The sequence below is a fragment of the Melanerpes formicivorus genome, unplaced genomic scaffold (genome assembly GCF_026170545.1).
Source record: "Melanerpes formicivorus ecotype bairdi unplaced genomic scaffold, bMelFor1.0.p_v2 SCAF_4, whole genome shotgun sequence".
Lineage (NCBI taxonomy): Eukaryota > Metazoa > Chordata > Aves > Piciformes > Picidae > Melanerpes > Melanerpes formicivorus.
In genome coordinates, this window is record NW_027142356.1 from 5,998,445 (window position 1) to 6,019,073 (window position 20,629).

General features: G+C 50.3%; 1 protein-coding gene across 1 annotated transcript in view; it reads right to left on the minus strand.

Moving 5' to 3' along the window:
• CUNH4orf54 (chromosome unknown C4orf54 homolog) overlaps nucleotides 1-18,919 on the minus strand; it is a 36,490-nt gene extending 17,571 nt beyond the window's left edge. Inside the window, exons 1-2 of the mRNA XM_068136730.1 lie at nucleotides 14,528-18,919; nucleotides 7,583-7,704 (exon numbers count right to left, since the gene is read on the minus strand). Coding sequence (XP_067992831.1) covers nucleotides 14,537-18,919 — 4,383 coding nt within the window. The 3' untranslated portion in view covers nucleotides 7,583-7,704; nucleotides 14,528-14,536. The remainder of the gene's footprint in view (nucleotides 1-7,582; nucleotides 7,705-14,527) is intronic.
• Nucleotides 18,920-20,629: the final 1,710 nt, after the last annotated feature.

Here is a 20,629-nt window from a genome sequence, read left to right on the forward strand (position 1 = left end):
CTAGATAATGCAATTTGTATCTGTATGACCTGTGTCTGATAACAGCAATCCCGCTGCAAGGCTTACCCCCTCTCAACTTCATCAAATCTATGAAACTTCTGAATGTGTGCCTGCAAAATGGAGCCCTTCAGCAGATTAAACTAATGTAACATCAACACTCTCTTTTAAAAAGGCATAACACAAAACATTTTCCAGTGACAAAAGAAAATCTTGCTATTGCCAAGTATCTGGGGTTTATTTACCCATCAAGCCCTGCCACAGCTTGCTGAGGAAAATCCTTTGTGCCATCTGCTCTATTGAGAACTGTTCTTTCAGAATGGGATAACCAGCCCTGGAAGGGCAATTTTGAGGCTCCCCCAGCTTTGACAGCATCCCTTGAAACTAGATGAAACAGAGCCTCTGAGGCCCATGCTGCTCATTCAGAAGTGATACTTGTCCTTGTGGATACCCCCTGCTAATGCAGCAATACATTTGCTTCTGAAGCTCTCTGACCCTAACAGCTGGACATAATGGGGATTCCAGAAGGGGTTTAGTCCAGCAGCTGGGCAATGGAAATCCACAGCTTCCTTAACATGGGCTCCATAGCTACAGAAACAACAAAACTGACAATCTTCTAAAAATAAGGTGGAATGAATACATTGCTTAAGCCTGCACATGAAGTGAAAACACACGTAGGGTTACAACCAAAGCAAACACTGTGAGTGCCCATCAGATCAGTGGGGATTCATCACAAATATGCAATACACATCTTTAACAATGGCTGTTATGGGTACTTTTAAATGATCAGCAATGGCAACAGTTAATAATGCACATGTGGAGTTTAGAAAATCAAACTGATGCTCAGTTCTTCCTGATCAGAAGCCACAGTCAGAGCAGTGCAATGACTCCATCCAATGAAGTCCAAAAAGCAACCCACTTGCAAAAGAGATTTCAAAACTTTCCTCTGGAATTTTCAAGGAGTGCTAGTTTATAAAAAAAATACTTTTCATATAGTGTTAAAAAACACAACAAACACCCGCAAAAAAAACAATCCAAGTTCCGGGATTTGGTTTCTCACTCCACACCTAAACATATACTGATGCAGGAAGGACAGGGATATATATAAAGGTCAATGGTTTGGAGGGCAGATCTCCTCATGAGGTTATGAATTAAACCATCAGAGCAGTACAGGTTAGCAGACAGGGGAGACTAAACTTCATTATTTTTGTACCACTTGACCATAAATAACTGCTGGCAAAGCACATTTTTTTCCTACCAATAATGGATACTAACCAGAGCTGCATGGGTGATAGTTGGCATATCTCAGAACAGCCTGAAATCATGCTGACAGCATCTTCTGGGGAGGTGGTGGAGTCACCATCATTGGAGGTGTTCAGGAGGAGACTTGATAGGGTGCTTGGTTGCATTGTTTAGTTGATCAGGTAGTGTTGGATGATAGGTTGGACACGATGATCTCAAAGGTCTCTTCCAACCTGGTCTGGTCTGGTCTGGTCTGGTCTGGTCTGGTCTGGTCTATTCTATTCTATTCTATTCTATTCTATTCTATTCTATTCTATTCTAATTCTATATTCCTTTCCCTTCATTAGTGGGAACAAAAGAATTGCAACTAATTTACTTTCAACACAACTAATTGATACTTGTTGAAAGTCACTGGGCTTAACAAACCTGCAACAATCTGTAAAATACAAAGCTCAGATTGCCAGTGAATACCTGTTGCAATGACTTACTGAGAGCATAGAATCATAGAATCATAGAATCAATAAGGTTGGAAAAGACCTCAAAGATCATCAAGTCCAACCTGTCACTCAAGACCTCATGACTACTAAACCATGGCACCAAGTACCATGTCCAATCCCCTCTGGAACACCTCCAGGGATGGTGACTCCACCACTTCCCAGGGCAGCACATTCCAATGGCAAATCATTCTTTCTATGAAGAATTTCTTCCTAACATCCAGTCTAAACCTCCCCTTGCACAGCTTGAGACTGTGTCATCTGGTAGTGATTCTTTTTCTGGCTGCACGGGATAGAAGGAACTGCAATCTTTAAGAATGGATACATTTTAGGAGCTACAAGCCCACCTAATCCATGCTGCAATTGTACCTTAGAACACAGGAGGGTTTGCTAAAAATAGCAAAAGAAACAGAGGTCCTGGCTGAGCAAGGTTTTTAACTCACTTCCAACGTGAACTTTATTTCTTGTCCAGCAGGGGTCAACGGAAAGCAGGGCAGTGGCAGAGCTGGGCTGGCAGGCAGGATCCTGCAGCATCAGGTTCCGATTTGGTAACTAGATGACAGGTACCCCAAAATAAAACAGCTGGATCGACTAGGAATACAGTTTGGGTTTCACAAGCAGGTTACATGTTAATAAGTAACCCCTTCCCAAGATAACAGCAATTCTAAAATAGGTGCCGGGGGTGGTGATTGTGGGCTGGGTTTTTGTTGTTGTTTTGGGTTAGTGGATTTGTTTTGGTTTGGTTTGTCTGTTTGTTTTGGTTCCAAAGTGCATTGTTTTATCCTGCATAGCCTGCTTAGTTCTGACATCACGGAACTAAGCTATTTCTCATTTTGCTTTGTTCCTGCTTCTTCTGATAATAAAAAAAAAAGGTGCTGCATTTCTACATTTGGGCCTCATCATCCCTATCAGTGATTTTTAAAAGACTGTTTAGAAAACCCTAAGATTTTCTTCACCAATCCTTGAAAATCCCAGATGTATTTCACCTGACATTTCAGTTTAATTTAAGAATGAGATTCGTTTAAGAAACCCACTTTAATTTCAGTGGATTCTTGTACTGTGAGGGGCATTGCTGTCGGACAAATACTGTCTGCAAGACTGGGCCCCTCAGGGAAAGCTCAGAGTTCATGTCTCTCAGCGCATTTATTTCTGACCTCTTTTTTGTCGAAGTTTCAGCTTAAAGAGAGAGATAGAGAACATCACCAACCCACTATTTTACCACTTCTGCATCCAGCAAAGCAGGAAGACCACGCAGCCCTGTCTCAGAATGATACTGCATATTCACAGTAGATATCTTCATATTGTATTACTTGCCGATAAATAAGGTGGGAATCTCTTTTAAGCATCTAGGGAATGTGATGAAAAGGAAGATCATTGTAATGTGCCCCTTACATACTAGAACCTTAGAAGTGACAGTGTGCTTTCAAGATGCAAAACTAATCTTTTACTTTTCAAGCCCACTTTGTGATATTTTTTCCTCTTTTTTTTTTGGTGTTTGACTTGAGCTTTTTTAAACATTTGGATTAGATTTAGTATCAAAAAGTTCCTCAGTCTCCATTAGGGTAGAAGGAACACGTGAAAGCAGCAAATGTTTTATCCTAGCAGTAGCTCAAGCAATATTGTAATCCTATTATAAAGAAAGTAAACCTATTTTTGATCATATCATGACATTAGTCAATGAAAATAACAGAAAGACCAGAACAAAAGTTATTCACCCCACCAATTGCTCTATCTTGGACACATTACAACAAAGATGCAGTTCTTTGGACACCCAAGGCCAACAGCAGTTAGTCCACTGAAAATGAGGGATTTTTTTCATTGAATGGAAAAAATAGAGTCAAATGAAGTAATGCCCCCAAATTCCCTTTGTCCTAAGAGGGCAGAATGAACAGTGAGATCAGGTCAGAAAGGGACTTAACACAGGGTGAAACTCAAAGAGACTAAGCGAGGGATACTTGATTTGCTCTCCAATGAAATCTTTCCTTCTGTTACTGCTTACAGAGAACCAACCAGTGCCTCTGGCACCTTTTGTTCTGCGCAAGAGCTAAGGTACTTTGCAACCACACAACCAAGCAGTGGACTGCAGGCTTACTTGCAGTATGTCTTTTACTGAAAAATACATTTTATTTATCATAACATTCAAAGAAAAACCCCAACATAATACAAATTCTAACTCATTCAGTTACAAACTTTGGCACTCAGCTGTTTCAGACAGTCTGTTCTCCCGTGGCTGTGATGTACTGAAGCACTCCCCATGTGCCGACACACTGCCAGTGCAATTCCCACAGTGACTCTGCTGTCCTTCAATCCCAGGCTCACAGCATCCTGCAGCAGGACCACTTCAGGCTTCAGCTATGCACTTGCCACAGTGTCATCTACACTGAGAGTGGCTCAGAGTCCATTTTTCCCCCAGTTATGTATCTTCTTTTTAAATTTTTCTCCCCCACAGGCAGCAATCACCAACACAAGGCATTTGTGGCATCTTCCCCTTTGCCTTACAGCACACCGCTCTCTCATCAGACATACCACCCACATCCTCTTAACAATCATTATCCTTACTTCACATTTGCTCTTTTAAATATTTTTTACATTGATAATGCAGTCCCTTAAGAAAGGGAGGAAAAGGAAAATAGAAAGAAAAAACAAACAACAACAAAGAAAAGCCAACAACAAAACAGGAGGGGAAAGTAAGAGTGTAGGGAGGAAACACAAGCATTTTTAAAGTATGTGTTCTCAGGTAGCCAAAAGTTAATGGTAATTTATAAGCATAAGGAATGACACTTTGGCCATCAACACTAGAGAGTAAAGGTAGCTTTGAATGCAGACAAGGGGGGGAAAAACAAACCAATCCTCACACAACCCATAAATACATTTAAAATCATTCACCAAGGATTAAATTTAACTGAGTGAAACCAACCCTGATGCAGAAGACCGAAACAACATTTGTGCACCACTCTAGTCCCGCTCAAAGTTTTACTTGGATCTGTGGAAGTGTCTAGCCAGCTGTGGCAGACCCTGACCCTGATCCTGACAGCAGAGCTGGGAAAGAACCTGAGTGGTGCACAGGATTTCGCTCTGCTTTGCACACAGGGTGAATTTCAGCTGTAACATACTATGACTGCACCATGAAACATATAGTACTAGCAGCTTGTGAACCCTGACAAAGAGGGCTTAACTCTAATCCAAGATACGTGGCTACACATCACCCCACTGGCTGGAGAAATTCACCACTGGGTATAGATGGAGGAGCACCATATTACTGGATTTTTTTTCGGGCGACTTCTCAGGGCATTATCTACAGGGTCCAGCTAGACTCAAGCCCAGAGCTCTGGTATTATAGGTACAAAATGAAAGACTCGGCACCTGGGTCTGCAAGGCACTCAGCACTCTGAGCCAAGTTCAGCAAAGCACTGCACTGATGGGTGAAAAAAAAAAAAGTAGGGACTGTACTTCCACTGAAGTTCCCAGGAATCTGTGTAGATACCTGAAGTCAGAGGTGCGTGTCAGGGGCGTTGCTGGACTGGGTCTGTGAAGCGAAGCTCCTTGCAAAACTGACCCCTTGACGCAAACATGAATCCTCCTTAGCATGAGACAAAATTAAGCAAACACTCTTTGACATTAGGATCGACACATTCCACTGAAGAAATCTCCCCTGAGAAAATAAACAGCGGTTGGTATTGCCTCCTTTCGTTGCTTTTGTCTTTACAGGCAGTTAAAAAACCCCACAAAAAACAAACCAAAAACCCCAAACAAACCAAACCTGTGAAATTTTCCTCCAACAAATATATGTTGAAATCCTGGGCACTTGTTTTCTATGCATTTTGTTTGTTTGTTTGTTTCTTCCTTTCAAGTACACTGGGTGAAACTGTAAACTCTTGAGTTTGTGTGTGCAAACCGAAATCTTGTAAACCGCAGCGTGAAACTTCGCTCCGAGCACCGGCAGAGGAAAAGGTAGGACAGGAACATCTCTAAGCATGGATGCTAGTATTATAGTGTACTGGATAGTGTACTGTACATGTGTATGTCACAGTGGATGATCTTCTCTGGTACCTGCACTGCCCTGCAGTCCAAAGTACTGTTTTGTCTAACACCAGTAATCTCATCGTAACATCTATGGACTTCTCAGTCATGAAAATGGAGAGGCAGCATTCATTTTCTTCAAGAGGCATTCAGCCCAAATCCCAGGAGCAAGTTAAAGCTTGTAACTGTAGACTGTGCAACTGAAGAGCATGAGGATTAAGCTTCCACACTGTATGCTCTAGCTAGCCACAAAAAGCTCTCTAAAAAGGGTTTCATTGGTTTTCCACAACAATGAAGATAAATGAGAAGACCTATGTTGAATCACTCTGTCTGTAGGAAATCACAGAATCACAGAAACATTCAGATTGCAAAAGATCCTCAGGATCACCAAGTCAAACTGATAACCTTACTCTACATAGTTCACCCCTATGCCACATCCCTAAACCATATACTTGTGGTGCATTTCATCATAAGGCGATTTCAACTGGTGCCTGTAGAACAAATAAATTGCACTGAAAGGCAATCTCACATGTGGTTAAAGACAGTTGTAGCTGAGTTTTCTTTACCTTGTGAGTTACTCAGCAAAATGAAATCTGGGGCTTTCTTTAAAAATGGAAAACCTGAAACTTCTTTAGCAGCAGGAACCCTTGGCAACAGGCACTGGAAAATCCTGCTTGTGTGCAAATGCTTAAGCACGACTTTTGGGGTTTGCATTGACACTTTAGATTTCCAACCTGTCTCCTCAAGAAAGATTTATGCTAAATAATTCAGGCTTGATCTGGCACTTATTTGCCTCCCAAAGCATTTTGCTGAAGTGAAAATTTGGGCAGGGAACATCCTATTGTGGTTTAGTTTTACTGTCGTGATAACTATTCTCTTTTGCTAAGGCAAACTGGTTGCTGGCAACAGAAGAATCGGTTTGAGTAGAGTTTGACATATGGACATGTAGATCACTGCATTTTGAGTAATCTTATATTTTCTCGTTCAAAGGAGAAGTATTTTCTTAGCAAACACAGATATTATGGATGTAGCCCTCAGACAAACCTGCCAAACAACAGCCGAAGAAAGGACTATGCATTACTGGGGCTGCAATATTAAAATACCTGCTCTCACAGGGGAAACACTAGTAGGATGTTTTCAGCAGTGCTGCAACTTAAGGAAGAATATACTGCAGTCTTGAAGAAAAATAAATGCTCTCCTCTCCTTTAGAACAAGGATCTAAAAATACTACATTTGATTTCTGGCTTTCCAGTATTTTAAACACTGTCACAATTAAGGCAACTTGTGGTGTTCAACACAGTACAGAGGAGCAAACAAAAACCAAAAACAATTAAATGTAGGTTCTGTTTTGAACCTGGCCAAAGATTATGCCAGGACTACAAACCTCCCCATTTGCAATTCCAATTGCAGGAGTACAGAGTATAAAACAGACATCTGATTGCAAATTGTCACTGAGATCTACAGGGAAGACCCTCATTTTCTGCAATGGGAGAGAGCTGAGGGCTTTGGGTATTTGAAAGAGCTGCAGGGTTGCACTGGATCGTCACAACACGTTCCGGGGACCTGGACTAAGCTGTGCATGGACCCACACCAAAACACTGCTGCATTTACACCCTGCATTTTCTAAACAGCTGCAGTGGTGCAACAGAGTTAACACCTAAACCTCTGAGAAGCAGACTGGCTTCAATATAAAAACAACTTTGCAGACTGGCTTCAATATAAATCAACTTTGCAGAAAACAAGTAATGAAGTAGTTTAGTGTTGCTTGCATAATTAAATGTATGTGTACTTCAAATTTGGGGGTATTTAGGAGAAAACAAGAAACTTACACACTTGTTTTGTAAGAAGAAGCAAAAAAATTAGAAAGCTGTAGAAGCAGTTTTTAGGATGAATGTTTGGAGTTAATGAGTATGCTTCAGATGAAAGGAGTGTGGTTCTTCTTCCTTTATCCCTGAAAAAAAAAACAACAAACAACAGAGAAGCATCATTAATAAAAGGCAGACTGCTAGAGAGCTGCCACAGCCATTTGAGCAATCTTCACTACTCCAGAGAAGCATAGTGTCTTCTTTCATAGTATCATAGTATCAGTCAGGGTTGGAAGGGACCACAAAGATCATCTAGTTCCAACCCCCCTGCCATGGGCAGGGACACCCCACACTACATCAGCCTGGCCAGAGCCTCATCCAGCCTGGTCTTAAAAACCTCCAGGGATGGGGCCATAACCACCTCCCTGGACAATCCATTTCAGGGCTTCACCACTCTCGTGGGGAAGAAATTCCCCCTCACATCCAGCCTGAATCTCCCCACCTCCAGCTTCATTCCATTCCCCCTAGTCCTATCACTACCTGAGATCCTGAGAAGTCCCTCCCCAGCCTTCTTGTAGGTCCCCTTCAGATACTGGAAGGCCACAATTAGGTCACCTGGGAGCCTTCTCTTCTGCAGACTGAACAGCCCCAACTCTTTCAGTCTGTCCTCACAGGAGAGGTGCTCCAGCCCTCTGATCATCCTTGTGGCCCTTCTCTGGACACCTTCCAGCACCTCCAGATCCCTCTTGTAATAGGGGCTCCAGAACTGGAGGCAGTACTCCAGGTGGGGTCTCACCAGAGCTGAGTAGAGGGGGAGAATCACCTCCTTTGACCTGCTGGCCACACTTCTCCTCATGCAGCCCAGGATCTGATTGGCCTTGCGGGCTGCAAGTGCACACTGAGAGCTCCTGTTGAGCTTTTTGTCCACCAGCACCCCCAAGTCTCTCTCCTCAGGGCTACTTTCCAGCCAGTCACTGCCCAGCCTGGATTTGTGCCTGGGATTGCCTCGACCCAGATGCAGGACCCTGCCCTTGCTCTTGTTGAACCTCATGAGGTTGGCCTGTGCCCACCTCTCCAGCCTGTCAAGGTCCCTCTGGATGGCCTCCCTTCCCTCCAGCATGTCTGCTGCACCACACAGCTTGGTGTCATCAGCAAACTTACTGAGGGTGCACTCAATGCCACTTTGTTGCTACATTACCCTTGCTACTTCTTTCCTAAGCTGCTGCCATAACTCAGACAAATAGCATCCACTTTTTAAACCAAGTCAGTGATTGGGCAGCCTGATTTTTTGAAATGTGCTATGCTTTACAGCCCCACAGTTCCCCATGGGACTGGTCCCACAGAACCCCCCACACATAGGCAGAAAAAGGACAAAGTGATCGATCCAGGATTTAAGTGATTCATCTGCTTAAGTTCATAGCTGAGCGCTTTGTGTGCTAGCAACACAACATCCAGCATGGCAGATGTACAAGCAAAACCATACGAACATATGAAAATGTATGAACCGACCTGTAATCACATGCTCTGAGGTCTGTGAAGTTAAGGCTTAAATACTGACTCAGGAAAGAAAGCATCTTGGGCAAGAAGAGTCACTGAGCTCATCATTGCCTTTTACTGGTATGAAGGCTAAGTGCTACTGAAATGCTACCTAATGATTTGAACATGAGCTCATGCTTATCCATAGACTAATTTACTAGATATTGTAATATTCCTGTATTTCCCACTAAAGTTGGACAGGTGCTTTGCTAAATCCAAGTGCAAGGTTCTGCATCTGGGTTGGGGCAATCCCAGGCACCAATACAGGCTCAGCAGTAACTGGCTTGAGAGCAGCCCTGAAGAAAAGGACTTGGGGGTGCTGGTGGATGAGAAGCTCAGCATGAGCCACCAGTGTGCACTTGCAGCCCAGAAAGCCAACCAGATCCTGGGCTGCATCAAGAGAAGTGTGGCCAACAGGTAAGGGAGGTGATTCTCCCCCTCTACTCTACCCTGGTGGGATCCCACCTGGAGTACTGTGTCCAGTTATGGAGCCTCTATTACAAGAAAGATCTGGAGGTGCTGGAACATGTCCATAGAAGGGCCACGAAGATGATCAGAGGGCTGGAGCACTTCTCCTATGGAGACAGGCTGAAAGAGTTGGGGCTGTTCAGTCTGAAGAAGGCTCTGCAGGGACCTCATTGTGGCCTTCTAATATCTGAAGGGGGCCTGCAAGAAAACTGGTGAGGAACATTTTAAGGTGTCAGGTAATGGTATGTCTAGGGGGAATGGAGCAAAACTAGAAGTGGGTAGATTCAGATTGGATGTTAGGAAGAAATTCTCAACCATGAGGGTGGTGAGACACTGGAATAGGTTGCCCAGGGAGGTGGTGGCAGCCTCATCCCTGGAAGTGTTTAAGACCAGGCTAGATGTGGCTCTGAGCAACCTGATCTAGAGTGAGGTGTCCCTGCCCATGGCAAGGGGGTATGAACCAGATGATCCCTGAGGTCCCTTCCAACCTTAACAATTCTATGATTCTAAATTCTCAACAAAGGCACCACAGTAAGCAAACCATACATGCTGCACATTTCACTGTAAGTTGACTTTTTCACTTAATGTAGGCTAGGTCCTGCTGAATAAAACATAACAACATGTTTAAAAATACAGATTCATGAGACTTTAAAAATTAATTTCTAAGTGCTACCCATACAAAATGATTTTTTAAAGGGAGGCATGGATTGTCTGATGGCAGGTAGGGAGGAACACAACTAACAGGTCTATTTTCATACTTTGGTGGCAGAACTGCTCATGTTTGACAGCCTACGTTCTCCATACATTCCTGTAAATGTAGGATGATGTCAGTTTGGGCACATCTGGACAGAGCAAGGCAAAACATCCTTCTAATACTGGCAATATAATTTATTATGGTTATCAAACCCTACAAGGAGAGGCTGAGGGAGCTGGGATTGTTTAGCCTGGAGAAGAGGAGGCTCAGGGGAGACCTTCTTGCTGTCTACAACTACCTGAAGGGAGGTTGTAGCCAGGTGGGGGTTGGTCTCTTCTCCCAGGCAACCAGCACCAGAACAAGAGGACACAGTCTCAAGCTACACCAGGGGAAGTTAAGGCCGGAGGTGATGAGAAAGTTCTTCACAGAGAGAGTTGTTAGCCGCTGGAATGTGCTGCCCAGGGAGGTAGTGGAGTCACCATCCCTGGAGGTGTTCAAGAGGGGACTGGATGTGGCACTTGATGCCATGGTTTAGTAGTCATGAGGTCTGTGGTGACAGGTTGGACTTGATGATCTTTGAGGTATTTCCCAACCTTATTGATTCTATGATTCTATTCTACTCTGTTACATGTAATTTTCTTCTTTCTTTACCTAACACAAGGCAAAAACTGTGCAGAGTACAATGTGGGAATAGATATGAAAGTTAAAACCACAATTTTCATTCATTCAGGCTGGGAAAGAGCTCCCTTCAGCAATCTGCTCACTACAGGTTGGTGCTGCCCAGGTTCAGTCGCAACAGACTGGCAAGTTGACTGGAACTAAAAACTAACATCAGAGTTTTTCCAAGTGAAGGACAAAATGCAACAGTCAAGAACTATGTTGCCAAAAGCTCACCAACTACTGTAAGCAATGAAGAGGAAGAAAAATGATCTCATGGTATTTCTCAGAACTCGAACATGCTCTCTAATGTTTGCTCCATACTTTAAAAAAATAATAAAATTAATAATTGTTCAGGAATAATATCTTGGATTTTGCCATAATCCAAATTGATAGGATCCATTTGATCCCATTGATTATGCAGACAAGAGCACCAATCACAGAAAGAAGCAGCAGGCGTGCAGAGGAGTCACGGCCAACAGAGCCACAGGCATCACACCACCACCATCAAAGCTTCAAGGTAGCTCTATCACACTTATCTCCAAGAGGTGAGAGAGACCCAGGATGGAGCAGTGACATGGTGACATACTTTGTAATTGAAGATGTGAAAACAACAGAGTGAAAAAAGGGAGGAAGATAATATGTGCAGAAAGAAATACAGGAGCAGAGAGGGGGAGCATTCACTCAGCTTATTTTGGCAGGTAAGAAAAAGGGATGTGAAGGGACGGTATTTTACTCAAATCCCTTGCTCATGTGATGAAACCTGGTTGTTTTAAAACCCATTTTTGGAGCTTCACAGCACTGCTGCAACAAACAAACAAACAAAACCCCCAAGCAAACAACAAAAAACCCCACTGATCTAGTGTGAAAGCAATTGAAATTAAAATAAACAACAAACAAAACCAACCAAGCAAGTAAACAAAACCCCAACCAAACCCAACCACCAGTTCACCACTTGATTCATGTGAAACTTTAGTCCTGTTCTTGTTAGGGAAAAATACTACCCCAAGCAAACAAACTGTTTAATTAGGAAGAGAAAGAGATACAGGAAGGTAAGGGGGAACAAAAAAGAGCAGATAATAAAAGAGAGAAGAATAGGAAAAAAATATCCACAGGGATGCGAATGTTATGCAGGTGAATGAAAACCTTGAGTAGGTACAAAGGCAGAACAGAATTAGGGGTAGAAGGCTCTGGCATGCACCTCATTTTCCACTGAGAGCTGTATGAATGACCCAAGTCTGATGACAAGCTAAATGCCTCTTGCAGCATGCTATTAAAATGATTTGTTTTACTCACTTTCAGAACAGGTTGAGCATCCATTATACACCAGCAGGACACCTACCTCCCCAGGTCTGGGATGGTAGGAAGGGGGCATGCCTGTCTGTATTATCTTGGCATTGTTATCTGTATGTCTTGGCATCATTAATGGTAACTGATGGAAATCTGCAAAGTGCTGAATGGCCTTTTGTAAGCACTATGCACATTTTTGCATCCCCATTTTTTCGGGACAGTTTTCACAGCAGTCTCACAATGATAGAATTCTGACATAACATCAAAAGGCAGAGTTTTGTTGCAGCTACTAACTCTACCAATGAGAAAGAGCAATTTGCCACACCAGACGCTGCAGGCAAGCTAGCAGTGGAACCTGGCAGGATAACCTCCTGGGAAACAAGGGGCAAAATAGAGTGATGTCAGAAAAGCTAGAGCTTTTCATTTCATAGAATCACAGAATCAATAAGGTTGGAAGAGACCTCAAAGATCAGCAAATCCAACCTGTCACCACAGACCTCATGACTGCTAAACCATGGCACCAAGTGCCATGTCCAATCCCCTCTTGAACACCTTCAGGGATGGTGAGTCCATCACCTCCCTGGGCAGCACATTCCAATGGCTAACAACTCTCTCTGTGAAGAGCTTTCTCCTCACCTTGAGCCTAAACCTCCCCTGGCACAGCTTGAGACTGTGTCCTCTTGTTCTGGTGCTGGTTGCCTGGGAGAAGAGACCAACCCCCTTCTGGCTACAGCCTCCCTTCAGGTAGTTGTAGGGTGGTTGTAGCCAGGAGGGGGTTGGTCTCTTTAAATAGCTGCTGCAAGATATATATATACATGCACTGTATATGTATACCACCCCTTCACAGAACCAGCAAGTCCCTGAACTGAAATCACATTCCTTGTGCTAGTAGCCTGAATTCAGCCTACAGAACAAAAGGAACAAGTCAAATACCCTTTGCCCTTTTACCTAGATACGGTATCAAAGCTTTACTGACAGGATCAACTCAAGTGGCACAGCACAGCTCAACTTGGATTGGTACTTTGCCTGTCCTGAGTGAGTCCATAAGGGCCAAGGAAAACAACTACCTTTCTGTCCAGGATGAAAGAATGTCAATTTCAAGACAAAAATATTCACAATCAGAGAAGAGGTAAGTGTGTAAATCATTTCAGTTAAGCTTCATTCAAGGAATAATCTACTTGGCAGTAGTAGGTAATGCAAATTAAAAAACCCTATAGAAGCAAAGAAAGGTAACCCAGACACTCAAGGTCACCATCAAGCACACAACAAGCTTGGAGAGTCTTCAGTGAGCCATGAAAGACTTAGGTAGCCCTGCCCAATACTGCACTTTAGATGAGCCACATGTTTAGTGCAAGAGGAGCAGAGACAACCATCCTGAAGGCACTTGCTAAATATTTCAGGAATTTAAAAATAAAATCTCATTGTTTCATGCTTATTTTGTGCAAGGCAGTCTGCACACTGGTTTCAACACATGCTGTATGCCTAGTCTGTGCCCTCTTCCTTGCTCCAGAACAGGCACTAAATGGCCCTGCATGTGCATCCCTTAATTTGGAGGGTGGCCCTGGGTCACAGCCCTAAGTAACCAGACACTGGTGGGACTATAGCTGGCCAAGCTCGGAGTAGCTGTGTGAAACTGCGATTTGCAGTGATGCCCACGGGCTGCACTGGAGCCCTCCCACAGCACAGACAGCTGTGGGCACCCTTGCCCACGATGGTAGTACCTTACCACCAAGGGAGCACATCAAGGCCTATTCATGTAGATCCCACTCCCTCATCCTGCTGTCAAGTAGGACCTGAAATAAGGGTTTGCCTCCATTGGACCTCTCTTCTGCTCCTCCTGAGGATGGAAACTAATAGGGGCTCAGGGCAGCGAGAAGTGTGCATGCCTCCTCTTGGGAAGAGGAGGAGAAAGATGAAAAAGAGGGGACTGTGTTGCTGAGGCAGCGGGTCCATTTCATGGCTTTACAAGGTGGGTCCAGGGGAGGTGGCCAGCTCCACTCCTTCCCAGGAGCAAGGGGATCTACAGAGACAGGTCCCCCCAGACACAGGGCTGCATAATAAGCAGCTATGGTATGCTTCTACCAAAACTGCCTCCAGGGCAAAAGCAGCCATTTTACCTGCTGTGAGGGATACTGAGCAGCACCAATGGCTGTGCACAGCCTCTGTGCTTCTAAGTCTGCTTCTAAGTTATGGTGAGGGCCTGCTTGCAGGGCCCCGCTCCATTACTCACCCACCGTGAGGAGAAGCTCTCACTTGGCAGATAAGCTACTTGGCCTTTAACCATCGCTGGTGACTGGCAGGCTTAGCAGCCTGCCCCCACTCACCTGCACTCTTCACCTGTGCTCCACCACGAAGCGCATGGTCGTGCCATCGAAGGAGGGCGGCGCAACGATCCGCGGGCCGGTGGCTGGCGCAGTGATGCTGATGACTGGCTTCGTCTCCGCTGCTGTGCGTCCTGCTGGTGGTGGGCACTTGCCAGTAGCCACATAGTAGGGGCTCTCAGGGAAAGCTGCCTCTGCCACTGCTGGACTGCCAGGCTCGGCCGGGGCGCTGGCATCGCTGCCCGAGTGAGACAGTGGGCGTGGCAAGGCGCTGGCAGGCAGCATGGCAGCAGCGGGCAGAAGGCCTGGGTAGAGCATGTACGTGGCACCATAGGCCCCAGCATTGAGGGCCAGGGGTGAGAGGGGCAGTGGGACGGGAGCAACAGCTGTCTGCTGGGGCACTGGCACCTCCACATACTGCCCGGTCTCGGGGTCGAAGAGACGCCGCTTGAGGGGCTGCTGCACTGGCGTGTCCACGAGGTAATACTGCCCAGTGCTCACGTCCAGCAGCACCTTGCGCTGCGTCTGTGGGAAGGGCTCGGCCGCTGTGGCCGTGGAGGGCATGGAAGACGAGAAACAAAGTAGTGGCGGCGGCGCGGCGCCAGGCAGAGTGGCAAACGGCAGCGGCGGGCGGTAGAGGGCAGCTGGGGTACCCTCGGCGGGCTGTGGAGCTGCTGCGGGGGGCTCCTCGGCGGGCGGGTGTCCGGAACTGCCGGGGCCCTTGGCGGTGCTGAAGGGCTGAAGGCTGCACAGCGCCGCCGCCGCCGCTGTCGCCGATACCGTGCTGGGGCGGACGGCACCCGCCCCCGACGCTGGTACTGGAGAGGCGGGGGAGCCGGGCTCGGCGGCCGCCTTCAGCGGCAGGGCTAAGTAGTTTTCGCAGTCCGGGCCGCGCTCCGCATCGCCGCCGCCCGCAGATAGCCGCGGGGAACGAGGCGCTGCCTGGTTTCGCAGACTGCCCTCAGGGGGGAGCTTGACCGGCGCGGGGGCCCCGGCTCCGGCTCCCCCTGCTCCGCGGAGGGTAAGGAGGGCGCGGGGGGCGGCGGAGGGCTCGGTGCGGGAGGGCGGCGGGCCGCGTGTCCGCTGCCGGACCAAGCTCTCGAAGGCGGCCGCCTTGGCCGAGACTTTGTCAGTGGCGTTGTTGGACAGGCGGCGGGATAGCCGCTCGCTGCCCGGCCCCTTGCCCGACGGCTCCTCCACCTTATCCGCCGGTGGCGGCGGAGGAGGAACGGTAGCGGAGGCAGAAGGGGTCGGCCGAGGCCCGGGGCCCCGCTCCTGGCTGGTGATGAGGGAGAGAACGTGGCTGTCGGTGATGGGCAGCGGGTCGCTCTTGCGTTTCCACTCGCGCTTGTTGAAGCTGTACAGCTCCTCCATGCTCCGCACCGCCGCTGTCAGCTTCTCCAGTGCGTTCTGCACCGGCGCCGCTGCCTTGCTCTCCTCCCGCGGGTCCTCCTCCGGTCCCCGGTTCCGCTCGACTGGCGGTGGCTGGTGCCGCCAGGGCGCAGCGGACTTGGAGACGATCTTCAGCACGGCCGGCTGGCGCGGGTCACTCTTGTTGGGGGCGATGGTGGCCACTGGCAGTCTCCCTGAGGTGCGGTGCACCAGGACGGTGCCCTCCGAGGGGCAGGCCGGCACTCTGCCCGGCGTCTTGGCCTCCGCCTCGGCGGCCTTAGTGTTGGCGTGGCCGACTGCCTGGCAGGTGATGACCACAGGGGAGAGGGACCTAGGGACACCGGCGATGACCAGCTGCTGCCGGGGTTTCTGCTCTGAGACGCCCTGGTCGGAGGCACCGCTGCCTTTGTCGCTGCTGTTATCCCCCGAGTCGTAGTTGTAGGAACTTTTGATGAGCTTCCGCACGTCCCGCACCTGGTGGAGCTGCCCCTGGGCTTTGTGTTTGCTGTCCCTCACGTCGCGCACCAGGAACTGCGGTACTTTGTCGGACCCGTCACCGGCCTTGGGCAGCTTGAGATGCTGGCCCTTGCTCTCCTCCGGCGGCCGGCCCCCGATCTGCGGCGTCAGTAGCTGGGCGATGCTGAAGGCAGTGTCCTGGGGCTGCTGGAGGCTCCCCAGGCTGATCTTGATCTCAGGGACTTTGGGCTTGGCAGCGGCGGGCGAGGAGGAGGTGGCGGCGGCGGCAGCGGTGCATTTGGTCGCCCTCTTGCCGGGTTCCTTCTCCCGGGGCGTGTGTTGAATGGTGGGGACGAACAGGCGGGACATCTTGGTAGACTTGCCGGCGGAGATCTCGCCCAAGTCGGCCCGCCAGTCGTGCCTGGAGGAGAGCTTCAGCTTGCCGACGGGCGCCCTCTCCTCCTTCCTCTCCGCTTCCCTCTCCTTCCAGGACCTGAAGGCGCTGTTCTGGCTGCGGAGGAAGGTGGCCTTGATAGCCTCAGAGGCGCTGCGCTTCACCTCGCACAGCTCCTCGGACACCGCCCGCTCCAGGCTACGGCTCCCCTCCCGAGGAGGGGACGTCTTAGAGGGCGGCGACCGGCCGCCGCCGCCCTCGCCCGCTTCCTCCGCTGTCGCCGCGACGCAGTCCGAGCCGCCCTCCGAGTGCCGGGAGCTCTGCTGCTGCTCCCCGCCCTCCCGCTGCCGCTCCCGGACGCCGCCGGTGGGCTCCGGCTCCCGTCCGGCTACCAGCCCCGTGAAGGATGTGTCGGTGATCTCTCCCCGTTCCATCTTGAACTCGTGCTCCAGCTGCATCTTCTTGGAGATGATGTTTTTGAGAAGGCTGGAGGCGAACTTGGACTTCTTGCTGGGCCCGCCGCCGCCCTCCGCCGCCGGCGGCTCTCCCCCGCCCGCCTGGCGGGGCGGCCCGGCCCTGCGGGCATCGCCGAAATCCAGCAGGGTCACCACCCGGGAGCCCGCCCGCAGCCGCCGCGGAGCTTCGACGTGGGCGATCTCCCCGTCGAGCTTGCTGACCACGAACTCGAGGGCTTTGGTCTGTGAGCGGCCGGAGCGCAGCAGGCTGGGCTCGGCTCTCGGCCCCAGGCTGCCGCACTTGAGGTCCAGGTAGGTGGACCAGCGGTTGATGCCCAGAGCATTGTCAGACAGAGAGGCAGTAGAGGCGCGGGAGCTGGAGCGCAGGGTGTCGAAGTAGGGGTACGCCAGGCTACGGAACGCTCTGGCCGTCAGGTTTCGCACTTCTTTGTCGGCATCGTCCAGCTCGCTGACGGCACTGGAGGCGCCGCTCGAGTGCTCCCCAGCGCGGCCCGCCCCACACCGCGTCTGCAGCCGAGCCGGCACCGCGATGAACTTTTTCGCGTGGTCGTGGACCGCGTCCGATTTTACATTCGCACCGCTTTCAGGAGCTGCGGGGACACGGACGCTCATGTCGCCTTCATGCTTGGCAGCGTAAATAGTGTTTTGCTTTCCGCGCACGTTGCTAGACTCATTTATAGCCCGGGAAGCGGCTTTGATTGATAGGAGAAGCTGGGCGGCCGGGCTCCCGCCGGGGCGGCCGGGCTGCTTGGACCGGCTTTCTCCCGAGCTGGCGTGCTTGTCCCCGCCGGGGGTGTCGTGTTCGGATGTAAGGCTAACGATCTCGGTGCTGCTGGTATTGTCGATGCTGTCCGTCTGGTTGTTGGGGTCGCTGGTGGTCGTGCTGAGGTAGCAGCTATTCTCCTCCTCCGTCGGCGTGTCCCCTGGGGTCTCGTCGCTCCCGAAGGAGGCGTAGTCCACGAAAGAATAGATCACGTTGTTGTCCTCGAAGTCCCAGCGGGCGGCCAGCCCCGCGTCGAAGTCCATGTCGTGGTCCACCTCGCTCAGCTGGATCTCTTGCGTGCTGATATAGTGCGCCTCGTCGCGGCCGCCACCGGGGGGGATGCCCGGGGGGGCTGCGGGGGGGGCCGCATTTCGCCCACCGTGCTCGTCCTCCTCGCTTTCGTAGCCGAAAGAAGACGACGAGGTCTTGCCTTCCGTCGACAGAGGGTCGCCCATTGCGGGAAAGACCCCCGCCTTGGTCACCGGCGAAGGGCAGGATGAGGAGGAGGACTCCAGGCAGCCCCCCGCCTCCGAAGGCCCGCCGCTCCCCGCGGCCTCTCCAGAGCCGGAGTCAGCGCCGCATCCCGACGCAGCCACCGCGCCTGGGGTCCTGTCGTCCGAGGATGCTGGTCCTGCGGGCGCGCCCGGCGGCTCGCCGCTCGCCGAGCCGTCGCCATCCCCGGTCCCGCCGATTCCACTTTCCAATGCGGGATCCAACGATCTCTCCGCGCCTTCGGCCGGGGCCAGCTCGGGGGGCTTGTCGCTCTCCTCCGGCCCCCGCGGCGACCCGCGGATCTCCACGTACGCCGCCGTCTCCTTCTTCTCGATATCCGTCTCCGGGCTCGAGCCCCATCCCGCCGCCGTGCCTTCGGAGCCGGCTCGGGGGCCAGCGGGCGGCTGGCTGGGCGCGTCCATGCCGGGGCCGTCGGGGCGCGGCAGTGACCCGAAAGGGTGGGCAGGCACGTTCCGACAGGGAGAGGCAGCGCTGCGGAGACGGGGGGGGGGCAGCGGGCCGCCCACCTCCTGCCCTCCCCTCCTCCGCCCGGCGCGCCGGCTCTCGGCTCGGGCGGGCCTCGCCACCGGGGGGCGGAGGGGTCGGGTCGGGCCGGGCTCGGCTGCCCCGCACCGGACTCAGTGCGTTTCTCAGCGCAGTCGCCCCGCGAAGGAGCCGAGGACGGATCCTGGTTGCCGCGGCTTATTCAGATGGGCGTCACTTGGCCGAATCCAGGCACGGACTATACATAGAGCCGACGTCGCTTATGCCGGTTGAACAAAATCCTATTTTAAACGTGGTGTTTGCCGCAATAAAGGCGACCGAGCACCCCTTCGTAGAGGAGAGTTGCCTCCGCCTGCAAATACGCAGCTTCGCTGCCTCCCCGTGGAACCGGCGGCACCGGCTGGAAGGAGCAGCGCCCAGAGCACTGGCTGAGTGCGCAAACTTACTGTACCAAATTCACCCACGTCCCACACGCAGCAACGGCTGAACAGCTTTGTTTCTTCCTTAAACCGCCCCCCTGTACCCTGTGTCCCCACTCACAGCGAGTGTGTTGTAGAGGGGCACCCATAGATCCTAGCTTGGCCCTGCACCTTTGCAGCTGGTATAGAGAGCCACTGGCCAGGGGACCCAAGGTGCCTTTTTCCAGGAAATGCTGCTTTAGACATAAGCAGCACCTAAGACCTATTAATAGGCATTTCTATGGCATGCCTGACCTTTGGTGGCTGAGGGCTTTACTGAGCAGTCCCCAGGAGGACACACCAAAAACCACTTAAGAGCCATGGAAGGCAGGCTGTTAAACGCTGAAGAGGAGAAATGGATGAAAGCTAGCAAGGTTGAGGAGCAGACCTCAGGGTATACAATGCAGAAAACAGCTTAAATACACAGCTTAAAAAAACAAGTAAGCACCCACAGGCTTGGGTGAGTGAGCGGCTGTTGGGCAGCATCCATGCCCTCACAGCTGCATGCGCTGGTATGAGTGGCACAGTGTGCAGCTCTGCCACGGATGCCACAGGCATGCAAGGACAGAGAAGCTTATGCCATCCCAGATCTCATTTCAGCGCCATCCATGTTAAAACAAGGGTTTGCCAGGGCTCCCAGCTCCTCATCCCAACCCAGAACAGCCAGGCTGTTCTTCTGCCGTTTTCCCTAGAGGGTTGCAGTGTTCCCTCTGGAACAGCAAAAGTAGCCTCCCTCCTTTACCAAACCCAAGTGGTGGCTTGTGAGGATGCCTGCAGCAACAGCCGGTTTCATACCCCTTTTCAGGTAAGGGTCTCTTTGCTGCCTAGAGGAAGATGAATGAGGTGGCTCTAGCTCTCAGTATCCTACATGGATACATGGCAGTTTCTTAGACTGCAGACTGACAGCATGACAGCTGTTGCTGAAGCACTGGGTGGTGCTTCAAGAGAAAGACACATCCTTCAAACTCACAGGGTTTGGAGCAAGTCATGTCACATGCAATGAGGGCAACTGTTTCCCATCTCTGCTGAGGCTGTCCTGCCTCCGTTGTGTTTTCAGTGAGAAGGTGGGCCCCAGCTTTATTCTTTCCCTAGCCCAGGTTCACGTAGCTTCAACTGTACACATGACAGCCCTTCAAAGAGCTGTGGCAAATATTTGGCAGGAGCATTCCC